Genomic DNA, 16,405 nt, shown 5'->3' with positions numbered 1-16,405 from the left:
ATTAAGCCTGCGACAAGACGATAGAATATCATTAAATTATTATAATGTTATTAACTGGTATTTTACCTGATGTACTGGTTTGTGATCGGAATACGAAGAGCCAGGTTGAGGATCTTTACCACATAATGTATCCATTGTGTCTTCAACACACTCACGCTTCACGTCAGCTGGTTGAAGGTCAGTCTCATGCTTAATAGGCGTGAGGCTGGGTGCGGGGTCCTGAAAGAAACATCTCAATAGTATGCAATCACAAAATGTAACAAGCAAAAGTGATAAAATAATAATTACCCCATGATTATCATGAGCAGGAAACTTGAAAGGCGCCTTAAAGCTTCTGATTCAATGTAGAAATTAACAACATAATAATTATGTCAGGGCATTTATTTTTATTATTTTAGTCCAATATACGTTGTCACTATTGGCAGGAAGTCACACACCGAGTGTTTATTTCAGGAATTCAGGGAAAAAAATTTCGTGTCCAAACCGGAGCTGAAATAACCACCTGGGCTGCGACTAATGGTGGAGTATAGTGGTTGTCATCAATGGTGAATTGGTGAATGTGGACAATTTTCCTGGCACAATACACATGCATACAGAAACCACGTAACCAATAGGTAGGATGGCAGACATGACATGGTTATTAATTTAAGAAAACAAAACATTGTGGACATAACAAATCAAAATTCAGGGCGTTTAAATATTTACTTTTATACTGAAGAGTATAAATAAGTTATTAGTTATTGTCGTTTATAATCGACTGTCACATTGACAAACGTCCTAGTGTATTACGATATTATTATACACATAAGAAGTTTACTTACTTTGATCGTCACTTCAAATTATTAATAACACATAACCACTAAATCACATGAACTCCAAGGTCTCCAAGATACGTTAAAATAATCTGAAAGAAATCTGAAACTAAGAATACTCAGACAAGTGAACACGACGGACGCGTCAGTTTGAGCTCTCTATAGCAATGACAGGCAATGACAGGTCATCCATAGAGAACGGGAGGGCGGAAAGGTAGGACCAGTGGTGAAATGTATCGGCTTCCTTCTTCAGTGGACAATGGTTTGGCTTGTCACATGATGAATCCTAGAAGCGTAGAACGTAGAGTTGTAGAAGTTATACCTATAAGCGAGTGAAAAGATAACGAATAGTCCAAAATTATAAGTAGGTACCAAGGTGTTTTGCTTTAGATTTCTGCTTGAATGACTTTTTGACATTAAATTTAATTGGGGTTCTTTACCTAAAAAAAGTGATACCTACTAAAACTAACCTCAAAACTGCAATTTGCGTCATTGGAATGTTCGTGCTTGATATAAGTAAATTTGTCATTGTTTGTTGAAGTCGTCGATGGCATATCAAGCCACACCAGATTCGGGATTCCGCCTGTGTTGGATTCGCCTTCGCTAGGGTCGTTTTTTGTGTCCGTTGTACGATTTGTTGAACCATCGACCCAAATGAGATCCGGCATTTTTCTTTCCATACTACATATTATTTTCTGTTCATGTGGTTCGCGTTTTATTTCCATTTCACGTTTGCACCCTATGAACACTCTATTTACGGTGAAATTGACGCGATTGCGTTTAGAGATGACAGCATAGACTAATATACTTTGATGACAGTATCTGCTTCAGTATTGCCAACATCATGTTACCGAATTGCCACTGTTTGGCGGAATTTTTACACATTTTTAAATTATTGGTTAAAATTTTCCAGCTATGGGTAGACGCAGAATAAAATGTGAATAAATTATGCACAAACATAAAATACTGTATTGTAGCGCTACAACTGTCCGCAGCAAAATTAAATTTAAAGAATGGTTAGAAAAAATATTGCACTCGGACTATGCTCTCTTAAAAGACATTCCAAGTCTCGGGGCACTTAGTACCTCGGGGCCCCATGCGGCCGCTTAGTCCGCTTACCGCTAGACACACCCCTGTACCTACATATATATTGTCATATTAGAAAAATATAATATTTATGTTTCTTCTAAGCAGCTGTTATTCACACAAATTGGATAAAATAACAATTTTTATAATAATATGTAGCTTATGGCACGATGCTCAATCGAAATGTTACTGTATGCAATGTTTATCAAATAAAATCGTTGGTTATCATCATTAGTTTTTCTATCTACGCAACTCTGATTTTTCTTATAAGACAACACTGAATGCAAAGTTGCCGGTTGTCGCGTTGGCACAAAAGTTTTTCACACATAATTATGAATTGGTCTTTAAAGTTTTAGACGGAATGGATGTTAGACGCGAGATAGATGAATACAATTCGGATACGGAATTACAGACCTTCTGTGATGTACCAATTGTGAATTCAAACAGTCTGTTGCGGCACACTTCTGTAAAACAAGAAAATACAGACGATTCCGTTTGCGGGTTTGAGGTTAGTTTCATTAGAAAAGTATACTGTTGGTGTTTTGTAATGCATAATTTATTCATGTAACACAATGACACCAAGCCATTAAAAGAAATCAATTTGTGAGTTGCATTTTAGACAGAGACCTTCGACTTGCATATATATTACACGTCATACTAGAACAAGTGAAACACTAAAACTATCTAATAATTCCGCGCTGACCTTTGTATTAACACGATATGTTTTGAATTATATATAGCGTTATAGTGCCTGTACACGTGTATGGGTTTACTTGCACCAATAGTGTGTATTTTAAGCCATCGCGGTAATAGCTTCAGTGCTTACACGTAAAAGTGCTGTGCAGCCGCAGATATCGCTCATTTCAATTGTCGCGTGAAAATTAAGAAGCTTCTTAACTTTTTTGAACCATGTATACAAACTTTCAACTTACACGATAATATGTGTTATTTTTTTGTTATGACCGCGATAATACGTATTATCAGCAGTAAATCCATGCACGTCTAAACGGGGTATTAACCGCGAATCAAATTTAGATGCATGTCGCTTACTGTCACGCTGTCGCGGCTACAAATTTAGTTTTTGGTTTTTCATTTTGCAGAATATTTTGAACGGTCACCATCTCTGTCAATTCACATTATTATAGGTATAGTTTTCAAAACTATTTAAAGAACGTTAGTTATGTATTTAATATAAATAAAATGCATATTATGATACAAAAGTAACTATTAAAAATAGTATATTCTTTAACACATGTTTAAGTTTATATCATATTTTTACACACCCAGGAGGATAAGCCAGTAAACATTAATTTCGTGTTCCCAGTTCATGCCTCACATACCTATATGTTTTATATTATTTTGTTTTTTTGTTCAGTGCACGACTAACATCGCTAACATAAAGGTCGAAACTATTTGTCAGACGGATAACTCTACTGGAGATTTCAACGAAGATGAAATCCGTCCATTGAGATATGATGAACGTGTAGCTGGGCCTAATTATTCTCAATGTGGACCAGTAAATCAGGTATCACTGATATTTGTTGAATCTTTAACGTTTCATTGTGTTTATTAAATCATTTGCCACTTTTCTTTGTAGGTTTTTGACAAACCTTATAAGACCGAGTTGGTATTAATTTACGTACTCCCACGTCGCTACTCCATTTGTAATTCTGTCGCACAGAATACATTAATGATTTGAATTCAGATTCCAAAGTCATACCGGTCAAAAGATCATCACACTTTTTACAGGCGCCAGCAAATTGAGTAGAATTCTACAAAAGGCACATGCGCATCTATTCTATACACAAGACTGCTTTCGGCCGCTACGGCAACTATCTAAGGTAGGTTTGTATCGATGTATTATCACTTACCGTAACAATTAAAATAAGTTAGCCATATAAACAGTTAAAACTGTCTGTCTCACTCTAATATTTACCACAGCCAAAAGAAGTGATGTTAAAACATATCACTTATTGTCACAATTACGACTACTTTATTGTAATTGTTACAACAAGTGCCAATACTTCGATACAAATCTACCCTAGATAGCTGCCGTAGCGGCCGAAAGCAGCCTTGTGTATAGAATAGATGCGATGGTTTTTTTATTATTTTCAATTACATTTTAATATAGTAATATGGTAATAATGGCGTTGGTTATATAAATAATGAATAATAATATGTTTAATTAATCACTAACCTAATATTACTCGCTTCTAATGTTTCGACTTCTAATCGATTCAAATTCAATCCCACAAGACCTATCAGATGTTGGTTAGAGATTCCATTTTATTTAACACCAATAATATTGAACATATATAATTTTGAAAACACTTCTGAGAAAATAATATAACCAATAGAAAAAATCTTTTTTGAAAAAATTCGACACCCGGCAGGGATCGAACCTGCATGCACATAGTCAACAATGCTATAGGTACCATACTTAATTGCAACGCATTTTAACTAAAGGCTCTTAGTAATCTCTGAAGCGCTTTCCAAATCGAGTTACAATTGGCGATCGGTTTTTGTATTTTAAATCATAGTAGGTATTAATTACTTTAATTACTAACTTACGTTAAATTCTTACATACGAATGTTACATTTTTAACCTACTGTTATTCGCTAAAGGGTGGTTCTGTGAAGATTCATTCCTCTTTATCATAATCTTAAATAACTATTAAACTCATATTTGGAGTATATTATATACTGTAATTATATATGTACGAGTATCTATATATATTGACAATTTCTGAACCTAATAAGATTAGATTAGAGGTTTGTTTTTATGAGAAATGGATGAAAGCCACTTGCTCAAACTAATATGTTCATACTCTGACGCATACACAAACTAAAAAAAAAACAATATGTGTAGTTGCCAGATCCAGGATTCAAACCTTGGATCCTTGGCGTTATAGGCCGACGCCTTAACCGCACGTACATTGTGAGCGTAATTATATACATATAAGAAAAATCTGTAGGAATTAGATTCACAGCTACGACTGAAGACATTGCGACACTCGCAACAAATATAGTTTTGACAATAAGGTTCTATCAACAGTAAAGTTATGGGTGGTAAAGTGTTCTTCGTAAATTATTGCTACAAGATACTTCTACCTAGTTTTGGCAGATAAGAAATTATGACTATACATTTGAAACGGTGGAATACCACATTGCCTAATATCCAACATTACTACACAATATTTTATTTTTGATTAACTTTTTTTTTATTCAACGAATAATTCACAAGATTTAAGAATGTAATGGTACGTTTACATCTGACACTTATACCGTTATACTTATTTTATGTGTCTGACATAAAATTTCACTTACTGTTTACACCTGCATGGATCTGACATAAAATTCTGGTATACTTCTCGTTGAAATAAAGTCTCGACACTTTATTCAATGGCAACATTGGAATAAATATATGCGGTGTTTACATACGATATTGTAATTTATTCGGACACTTATTTTGTATACTTCTCAAAAACGTTATGTCAGTTGTCAATATGGGAATGTTAAAAAAGAAAGCAGCGAGTGTTATTATTTTAAGTCTTTTGGCAACAAAAAGGAAGAAAAAATGGTCTAGATGGGTGCGGGAATGGAATCAGCGACGAGTAGAACTAGGTGCCTTCCGTTTAATGTCAGAGTTTAAATCGAAGATCTAACTCAATTTGTGAACTTTAAAGATTGGACCTTTTGCCAAAAAATAAGACACACAATTTAGAAATGCCGTAAGTGTAGAAGAACGATTAACAGTAACATTGCGATATCTAGCACTTGATCGTCATTGCATATTCAATATAATATTATCGTACCTGATACGAGTGCAGGTGTGGGCCAAAATGAATTAGGTAATACCATTTGAAGCGCATTTTTTCTTCACAGAGTGCATCAGAATTAATCGTATGTGCCGAAAACAAGCGATATTTTATTTTCGAACAAAATCCATAGAACACGGCACATCCGATTTATTTCTCACTGTCTATGATTTTTGACAGATCGCTACAGTACATTTATTAACGTAAACGTTGGGCATACATTCATGGTGTATCTATGATAATTGATTATCCGTTGTTTTAGAAATATACCTATGTAATTCACTAGGTACCTGTCAAACTACGAATAATGTGTCAGGTATTTGATATAAAAGTTGACGGTGGTCCAACTTCGGTGATATATCGCGGCAAGTTCGGAATTGTCGAATACGCGATGTTTACTTTAGCGTATATAAGTAGATTGAATAAGTGACAGGTGAGTGTCGACACACGCAAAATAAGTGGCTGGTACAAATATAATTACTGTTTACACTTGGTGAATATGGTGTCATACATAAATATGACAATATAAGTGTCAGATGTAAACGTACCATAGCATTCTATTTATTGAACATACATAATTTTGAAAACATTTCTGAGAAAATATATTATAACCAATAAAAAAACTTATTTTGAAATTTTTTTGTGAATCATTCGTTGAATAAAAAAAATAGTTTAATAAAAATTATGTATGTTCAATATTTTATTTATTTTTTTAATCGAAATCAAAACCTCTGATATTTTTGTAGATTTCTACCCAACGATGTTTCACAGAACGACACAATAACTATGAGAGTACACTGGCTGTCATCAATGAGGACACATTTAACAAAGGGGGTATTCCCCTAAACCACGCATCATCTGCATCGAAAGAAATCCAAGATGCGATGGTAGAGCATTCAGATATTACTATAGATGAACAAAATATCAAACAAGAATTGCAGAAAATATATTTTCCGAAGGAGGTACGTATTAAATTAAAAATAGTAATACATTTTATTAGAAGTAATACATTTTATTTGCAGTGTTTGTTACGCAGTAATTGAATACTCAAAGACACTAAGAACCCATAATATTTCATGCACGATGTCTAGAAAAGATGAAAATCAGAACATGACTCATATTGTTGTCTATTGTTTCATCATATCTAGTTTTTTAAAAACGCATAAAACATCGTGTCCTGGTAAAAAGCCATTTACATGCGATTTTTGCTCATTCAGATGCTCGCTAAGAAAATAGATTATCTATATATATAAAATGAATATTTGTTTGTTTGTCCGGTATGCGCTCCTACACCATTCATCCGATTGCGATGAAACTTTGGTGAACTATTGTGTGCACACCCGCGGAGGTTTTTGAAGTAAAAAAACCATCTTATTCTTCTTCTTCATTCTTTCTTCGTTTATTCATATGGTTCCTATACCATTCATCTGATTGCGATGCAACTTTGATGAGTTGTTGTGTGCATACCCGTGGAGGTTTCTGAATTTAAAAAACTATCTTCCTTTTCTTCATACTATCTTCTTTTATTCGTACGGTTCCTATACCATTTATACGATTGCGATGAAACATTGGGGAGTTGTTGTATGCACGCCTGCGAAGGTTCCATCATCATCATTCATCCAAAAACCATCTTCTTCATTTTATCTTTTTTTATTCGTATGGTTCTTATACCATTTATCCGATTGCGATGAAACTTTCGTCAGTTGTTGTGCGTACACCCGCGATGGTTTCTGAATTAGTACAACCATATTTTTTCTTCTTCATTATATTTTTTTTTATTCGTATGGCTCCTATACTATTCACCCGATTGCAATGAAACTTTCGTCAGTTGTTGTGCGCACACCCGCGAAGATTTCTGAAATAGTACAATCATCTTCTATTCTATCTTCTTCTATTGCGTTCCTATACCAAATTTGGAAAATCCATTCTCACATGGACAGCTGTATGTGTCTGCTCACGCGTTGAAAAACCTTCTGATTTATGCGTATACGCACCAATCAGACAAACAAAAAATATTGTGTATCCAAAAGCACTTCAATAAACAGAATTAAAACACTTTATTTCTTTGATTGGCGTTGCAACGCATGCCAGGTACTCGCTAGTAACCAATAAAAATAATCTTTTTTGATTTTTTTGTGAATTATTCGTTGAATAAAAAAATAGTTAATGAAAAATTATTAGCAATCCAAGTATATTAAGTGATCCGTGACGTTGGTGAGTAAAAATAGTAATACTTACTTTAATTTCAAATGCAAAAGCCGATCGACAATAGTAACTCAATTTGGAAAGCGCTTTAGAGGGTATTATGTGCCATAATTTAAAATTTGTCGCAATTAAGTATGGCGCCTATAGAATAATGCTATAAATTCATGGGCGCGAAACATGATAGATGCGGATTCGATTCCTGCTGGGTGTCTTACTTTTTTCAAAATAGATTTTTTCTATTGGCTTTAATATATTTTCTTAAAAATGTTTTCAACATTATGTATGAGGTCCATTTACCTGGATCACCCAATGTTAAAACTCCAAATTTTTTTGGGTGCGTTTGTTTGTGCATCGTTAGTGCACGTTTGTGCACGATTTTTTTTCGTTTGTGCACATATAATAACAGAAAAATTCCAATTTCAAATTGGGTGTTCCAGCTAAACGTTTGGTCTCTAATGACTTGATACTTGAACCAATAAATTAGCTTTAAATTTTTTTTGTTAAATGCATCTGATTAGGTATATTTATGTTATGTTTGAACACGATTTTTTAAATTTTTATCTCTTATGTTAAACTAGTAATTTGATTTTGAGCGGACGCCAAGTTTTAAAACCAAACATTTTTTTTCCACATTTTTTAATTATAAACCTTTGAGTAATTTAATTACATGATTTTTCATGAAGTTTTTATTTTTTTTTCATTTAAATTACGCGAAAAATTCGCATTTTTCCATTTTCACTTAGTAACCCGTCAAAATGTCCCGAACAAAAACAACCGCATCCGTTTGGAACATCCAGTCAAAATAGTCTCAGCAAAATAGCCAAAACGGTGTAAGGCTCACTAAATATGTCGGCTTATACTAGACTACCTCCAAATTGACAATTTGATTACACAAAAGTGTCGAAATTACAAAATCATTCAACTTTATTAACATTTATCTATTTATTTATGATTTTGAATGGATCAATGTCAGTTCCATAAGGAAAAATGCAGTAAATTATATAATTATACTTACCTACTGTTTTTTTAAAATGATCTGTAATAAAAATAAATACCGTTAAGTTATTAGAATACAATTAGGGATGCATACTTTTGAAAAATGCAATATGTTTTTATGCAACGATATTTTCTTCAAAAGATAATATTGGAATGACATTTATGTTTTTTTTTATATAAAGGGGTTAACTTGCAGGCACTTAACTCTTCCTAATAATATTTGCATCTTCTTCTTTCTCTGTTTCTCCAGGTGGTGCAACGTATGCTTGTAATTCTGGTAGGTGTTATGTTAGGAGAGAAGTGTTAGTCACTTCATATTATGCTATTCAGAATCGATATCAAATAAAGTTTTGTAGGTTCTTTAAAAAATTATTGCCTCTGACGGCTTCGACATTTGTTTCACGCAATGGTTTTCTTTTGAATGTGTGTGTTTACTAGTTCTTAAACAACGTACCTACTTACATATCTGTTTACATTTATATTTAAACTCATCACGAGTATGAGTTTTTAAATGACATATTTGTTTAGGTACTACTTTCAAAATAAAATTCATCACACGCAAATGGTTTTTCTCCTGTTTCGTTTTATGAGCGTTAAGATAATTTTGTGCCGAGCCTCCGTATAAGTAGTCAATTTATTTAAAAGTTTATTCACCATTTTGTATCTTTACATATGTTTGAAGATTACTCCGTCGCGAGCATCCAAATGAACATACATTGCATTTATAAAATTTTCACGAGTATGTTCTATATAATATGTACATATTAATTTCATGTCTTCTTAGACAACAAAGTCGTACGCATTTATATGAATATACATCGAATTTTAAAGGTTTGTCACCAGAATTTGTCATTTGTTAGTTTTTAAGATGACTAAGTTGCGAGCATCTATATGAACATACATTGCATTTATAAGGTTTTTCACCATCCACCAAAAATGGCCGCGCGGCTTAAGCGTTGGCATATTGCGTCAAGAGTCCCTAGTTCCAATCCTCGGTCCGGCAAGTACGCATATTATTCGCGAAAATCTATATGAACATACATTGCATTTGTTAGATTTTTCATCGGAATGTGTCATTTTGTGTCTTTTAAAACTTTTATTTGCGAGCATCTATATGAACATAAATCGCATTCGTTAGTGTGTTCAGTATTGTCATTCCACATGTTTTAAGACTACTAGGTTTTTTAAATGACATATTTGATTACATTTCAAAGTCATCACTCATTACACGCAACTGGTTTTTCTCCTGAACGTGTAAGTTTATTAGTTCTTAAACAACGTATTCGATACGATGCTGCCAAAAGTTGGTAAGTTGATAGTTTAGGTATTTTGAGTTTACCACGGATAAGATGTCTATACTTATATACGTTTGCCATATAAAAATATCAAGTTCATCCGATTTTTAAAACATAGTTTCTTTAGCAGCTATTCATTATGTTAAAAATACGTGACTCTTGATCGTTAAATTTACCAACATCAGAAGACTGTAAAGATGTTTACAGTTTTAATTTAGATAAGAATCTAACTAATGAAACGCAGTGGTAAAATCTTTGTAATACTATAACCTAACAGTTTTATTATTTTTCAATAGTTAAGCTAAAATAATATAGAACTTCCGAAATAAGTTTGTAAATATTATGGTAAAATGGCATAGACATTACATTATTTTCAACAAAAGGTATATGGAAGAATTATCAGAAACATATTCAAATAACATGAACTTATTCAATGAAAGAACTTATGAACTTATACATTCAGGAAAAAACCATTTGCGTGTGATGAATGTGATTTCCAATATAATCAAATATGTAATTTAAAAATACCCAGTAAAGTTAAAACATATGGAATAGCAATACTGATAAAACCTTATAAATGCGATGAAAGTTCATATAGATGCTCGCAAATTAGTTGTCTTCGATTCCCTTCTTGGTTGTATACTCATGGCTGAGGATCTTGACCACTGTTAAATTTTGTTATCCTTTGAGCGACTAAGACTTTCAAGCCTTCGCGATCTTCAGTTTCTCGCAGAGCAGAATGAATGGTGCCATCATTACTCGTAAAAAACATGAAATAACACATTGTGACGAAGAATCTAAATGTGATCAGTGTACATATAGATGCTCGTAGTTTAAAAATACATAAGATGACAAAAAAAGTGTTCAAAAACCTTATAAATGCAAGATATGGTTATAAGGATGCTCGCAACCAAGAAACCTTAAAATTTATAAAATAAAACATATCGGGGCACACCCTCATAAATGATCCCATATGGGATTTGGGATTATAAGATCTTATAAGTAATGGACATGTTCGAAAACAATATGTGTCATAATATGTAGGTATTTAAAGACTACCACGTCGCGAGAATCTATATGAAAATACATTGAATTTAAAAAAAAATTTAATCAGAATGTGTAATTGTATGACTTTTACAACATTAATTCGCGAGCATCTATATAAACACAAATCGCATTTATGAGGGTGTGCCCCGTTATGTTTTATTTTATAGATTTAAGGTTTCTAGGTTGCGAGCATCTTTATGAACATATATTTAATTTATAAGGTTTTTGAACACATTTTTTTTTGTCATCTAATTTATTTTTAAACTAGCGAGCATCTATATGTCCACTGATCACATTTAGGTTCTTCGTCACAATGTGTTATATCACGTTTTTTACGAGCATTGCTGGCATCATTCATTCCGCTCTGCGAGAAGCCGAAGGTCGAGACGGCTTAAAAGTCTTGGTCGCTCAAAGGATGACAAAATTTAAAAGTGGTCAAGATCCTCAGCCATGAGTATACAACCAAGAAGAGAGGGAAAAACAACTAATTTGCGAGCATCTATATGAACATTCATCGCATTTATAAAGTTTTTCATTAGAATATGGCTTTTGTTTGTCTTCTAAAATATTAATTCGCGAGCATCTATATGTCCACAAATCGCATTAATGAGGGTGTCCCCCGTTATGTTTCATTTTATAGATTTTAATGTTTCTAGGTTGCGAGCATCTTTATAAACAATAATTGCATTTATAAGGTTTTTCAACACTATTTATTATCACTTTTGTCTTTTTAAATTACTATGTTGCGAGCAGCTATATGTGCACTGATTAAATTTAGGTTCTTCGAAAGAATTTGTCAAATCATGTCTTTCACGATTACTGCGGCCACCATTTATTCTGCTTTGCGAGAAACTGAAGATCGAGAAGGCTTGAAAGTCTTAGTCGCTCAAAGGATAACAAAATTTAACAGTGGTCGAGATCCTCAGCCATTAGTATACAACCAAGGAGAGAGGAGAAGACAACTAATTTGCGAGCATCTATATGAACTATCATCGCATTTATAAGGTTTTTATCAGTATTGCCATTTCATATGTTTTAAGCTCACTAGGTATTTTTAAATTACATATTTGATTATATTAGAAATCACATTCATCACACGCAAATGGTTTTTCTCCTGAATGTGTAAGTTCATAAGTTCTTTCATTGAATAAGTTCATGTTATTTGAATATGTTTCTGATAATTCTTCCATATACCTTCTGTTGAAAATCATGTAATTTCTATGCCATTTTACCATAATATTTACAAACTTATTTCGGAAGTCCTATAATATTTTAGCTCAACTATTGAAAAATAATAAAAATGTTAGTTAGTTATCTTCATTAGTTAGATTCTTATCTAAATTAAAACTGTTATCATCTTTACAGTCTTCTGGATATAAATGTAAATTGAACGATCAAGAGTTACGTATTTTTAACATAATGAATAGCTGCTAAAGACACTATGTTTTAAAAATCGGATGAACTTGATATTTTTATATAGCAAACGTATATAAGTATAGACATCTTATCCGTGGTAAACTCAAAATACCTAAACTATCAACTTACCAAGTTTTGGCAGCATCGTATCGAATACGTTGTTTAAGAACTCATAAACTTACACATTCAGGAGAAAAACCAGTTGCGTGTAATGAGTGATGACTTTGAAATGTAATCAAATATGTCATTTAAAAAACCTAGTAGTCTTAAAACATGTGGAATGACAATACTGGCGAACACACTAACGAATGCGATTTATGTTCATATAGATGCTCGCAAATTAAAGTTTTAAAAGACACAAAATGACACATTCCGATGAAAAATCTAATAAATGCAATGTATGTTCATATAGATTTTCGCGAATAATATGCGTACTTGCCGGACCGAGGATTGGAACTAGGGACCCTTGACGCAATATACCAACGCTTAAGCCGCGCGGCCATTTTTGGTGGTTGGTGAAAAACCTTATAAATGCAATGTATGTTTATATAGATGCTCGCAACTAAGTCATCTTAAAAACTAACAAATGACAAATTCTGGTGAAAAACCTTTAAAATTCGATGTATATTCATATAAATGCGTACGACTTTGTTGTCTTAAAAGACATGAAATGAATATGTACATATTATATAGAACATACTCGTGAAAAATCTTATAAATGCAATGTATGTTCATTTGGATGCTCGCGACGCAGTAATCTTCAAACATATTTAAAGATAAAAAATGGTGAATAACTTTTTAAATAAATTGACTACTTATACGGAGGCTCGGCACAAAATTATCTTAACGCTCATAAAACGAAACAGGAGAAAAACCATTTGCGTGTGATGAATTTTATCTTGAAAGTAGTACCTAAACAAATATGTCATTTAAAAACTCATAATCGTGATGAGTTTAAATATAAATGTAAACAGACATGTAAGTAGGTACGTTGTTTAAGAACTAATAAACACACACATTCAAAAGAAAACCATTTGCGTGAAACAATTGTCGAAGCCGTCAGAGGCAATAACTTTTTAAAGAACCTACAAAACTTTATTTGATATCGATTCTGAATAGCATAATATGAAGTGACTAACACTTCTCTCCTAACATAACACCTACCAGAACTACACGCATACGTTGCACCACCTGGAGAAACAGAGAAAAAGAAGATGCAAATATTATTAGGAAGAGTTAAGAGCCTGCAAGTTAAGTCCTTTATATAAAAAAAATATAAATGTCATTCCAATATTATCTTTTGAAGAAAATATCGTTGCATAAAAACATACCTATTGCATTTTTCAAAAGTATGCATACCTAATTGTATTCTAATAACTTAACGGTATTTTTTTTTATTACAGATAATTTTAAAAAACAGTAGGTAAGTATAATTATATAATTTATTGCATTTTTTCTTATGAAACTGACATTGATCCATTCAAAATCATAAATAAATAGATTAATGTTGAGAAAGTTGAATGATTTTGTAATTTTGACATTTTTGTGTAATCAAATTGTCAATTTTGAGGTAGTCTATTATAAACCGACATATTTAGTGAGCCTTACACCGTTTTGGCTATTTTGAGGAGACTCTTTTGACTGGATGTTCCAAACGGATGCGGTCGTTTTTGTTCAGCACATTTTGACGGGGTACTTAGTGAAAATGGAAAAATGCGAATTTTTCGCGTAATTTAAATGGAAAGACAATAAAAATTTCATAAAAAATCATGTTATTAAATTACTCAAAGGTGTGCATTTAAAAAATGTGGAGAAAAAATGTTTGGTTTTAAAACTTGACGGCCGCTCAAAATCTAATTACTAGCTTAATATAAGAGATAAAAATTTTAAAAATCCTGCTAAAAGTTTACATAAATTAATTTAATCGGATGCCCTAAACAAAAAAATTTTAAGGCAAATTTAATGGTTCAAGTATCAAGTCACTAAATTTTAAAAAATAATATCTCACGATATAATCGATAAAACAAAAAAAGCACGTGCACAAACGTAAGCCAATAATAGAAAAATTGATGACTTAATAAAAAGTTAAAAAAGTTTGTTGGGTGGTTCTACTTAACGTTAATTAAATATTTCATATAGAATAACTCGCGCACTATATGAGAAAAAAAATAAAAAAGTATCAAGAATTGCGCACTAGCTATGCAACAAGAGATTTAACTACAAAATATTTTTTTAAACCCACCCAGTCAGGTTTTGCATACAAACTTTAAAATTAAATAGCGCGCTGAATATAGGTGAAAAAGCAAAACAAAATCGTGCACTAACGTTCACTACCAACGCACAAGTGTTTACAATTTATATTTAAGGAAAAACACATGTTTAGTGACACAAGTATCCAGCATTTAGCTGGGTCACCCAAATTGAAATGCGAATAACCCCCTTAATGTGCGTGCACAAACGAAAAAAACGCGTGCACAAACGTGCACTAACGATGCACAAACGAATGCACTCGAAAAAAGTTGAAATTTCAACATTGGGTGACCCAACGTTTAGCTGGAACACCCAATTTGAAATATAAATTTTTCGGTTATTATAGGTGCACAAACGAAAAAAAATCGTGCACAAACGTGCACTAATGATGCACAAACAAATGCACGCAAAAAAAGTTGGAGTTTTAACATTGGGTGTTCCCGGTAAATGGACCTTTATGTATGTTCAATATTTTATTTATTTTTGATCGAATACAAAACCTCTGATATTTTTGTAGATTCCTACCCAACAATGTTTCACAGAACGATACAATAGCTATGAGAGTACACTGGCTATCATCAATGAGGACACATTTAACAAAGGGGGTATTCCCCTAAACCACGCATCATCTGCATCGAAAGAAATTCAAGATACGATGGTAGAGCATTCAGATATTACTATAGATGAACAAAATATCAAACAAGAATTGCAGAAAATATATTTTCCGAAGGAGCTACGTATTAAGTTAAAAAAAGTAAGACATTTTCCACGTAATTTTATTTGCAGTGTTTGTTACGCAGTATTTGAATGCTCAATGACACTAAGAGGTCATAATATTTCATGCACGATGTCTAAAAAATATGAAAATCAGAACATGGCTCATAATATTGTTCAAAAAAAGCCTAAAACATCACATCCTGGTAAAAAGCCATTTAAATGCGACTATTGCTCATTCAGATGCTCAATACGTGGTAATCTCAAGAAACATGAAAGGATTCATGCTGCTGAAAAACAGTATCAATGCAATGTTTGCTCATATAAAACCTCACGCATCGATCATATTAAAACCCATATGCAGACACATACTGGTGAAAAACCATATCAATGCGATGTTTGTTCTACTAAATTTTCACGGAAAGATAATCTCAAAGTGCATATGAAATCACGGCTCTATGTTACGACCGTACTCCCTGGATAAACGTCAGATTTTTATATTCAATACTTGAAAGCATCTAAGCGAGATTTTTTGAGCATAGACAATCATCAAAAAAATCGCTATTATATGGCGAAAACGCTATTATAAGCGTAGACAATAAGTAAAAATATAAAAATAATATACAATGTAAGTATAAAATTCAAACATTTTAAATTAACAAAATTCACCGTTTTCAAAAATCAGTATAGCATAATAGAGTTCGCCAATGCATTTCATAAAATTTAAATAATTATAAAGTAACCTAAAACATTCGTGCACACACCA

The 16,405-nt window shown here is 32.6% G+C and overlaps 1 protein-coding gene across 1 annotated transcript; it reads left to right on the top strand.

Annotated features, from left to right (window-relative positions):
• Window positions 1–2,139: 2,139 nt before the first annotated feature.
• Window positions 2,140–16,243, top strand: LOC147080076 (uncharacterized). Its single transcript, XM_085948003.1, has 4 exons — window positions 2,140–2,406; window positions 3,274–3,423; window positions 6,463–6,678; window positions 15,443–16,243. The coding sequence occupies exons 1-4, from the start codon at window positions 2,260–2,262 to the stop codon at window positions 16,121–16,123; spliced, it is 1,194 nt and encodes a 397-aa protein (XP_085804129.1). The 5' UTR covers window positions 2,140–2,259; the 3' UTR covers window positions 16,124–16,243.
• Window positions 16,244–16,405: the final 162 nt, after the last annotated feature.

The sequence above is a fragment of the Rhyacophila brunnea genome, unplaced genomic scaffold (assembly GCF_057557595.1).
Source record: "Rhyacophila brunnea isolate RB1 unplaced genomic scaffold, BYU_Rbru_1.0 scaffold_1, whole genome shotgun sequence".
NCBI classification, from domain to species: Eukaryota; Metazoa; Arthropoda; class Insecta; order Trichoptera; family Rhyacophilidae; genus Rhyacophila; species Rhyacophila brunnea.
This window is presented reverse-complemented; position numbering and strand designations above follow the sequence as displayed.

Bases quoted from the DNA above. Each gene is read 5' to 3' on its own strand.
- LOC147080076 (XM_085948003.1), top strand. From the start codon at position 2,260: ATGGATGTTAGACGCGAGATAGATGAATACAATTCGGATACGGAATTA. The intron at 2,407-3,273 runs GTTAGTTTCATT...TTTTTTGTTCAG, and splicing joins ATTCCGTTTGCGGGTTTGAG to TGCACGACTAACATCGCTAA. The intron at 6,679-15,442 runs GTACGTATTAAA...ATATTTTTGTAG, and splicing joins AAATATATTTTCCGAAGGAG to ATTCCTACCCAACAATGTTT.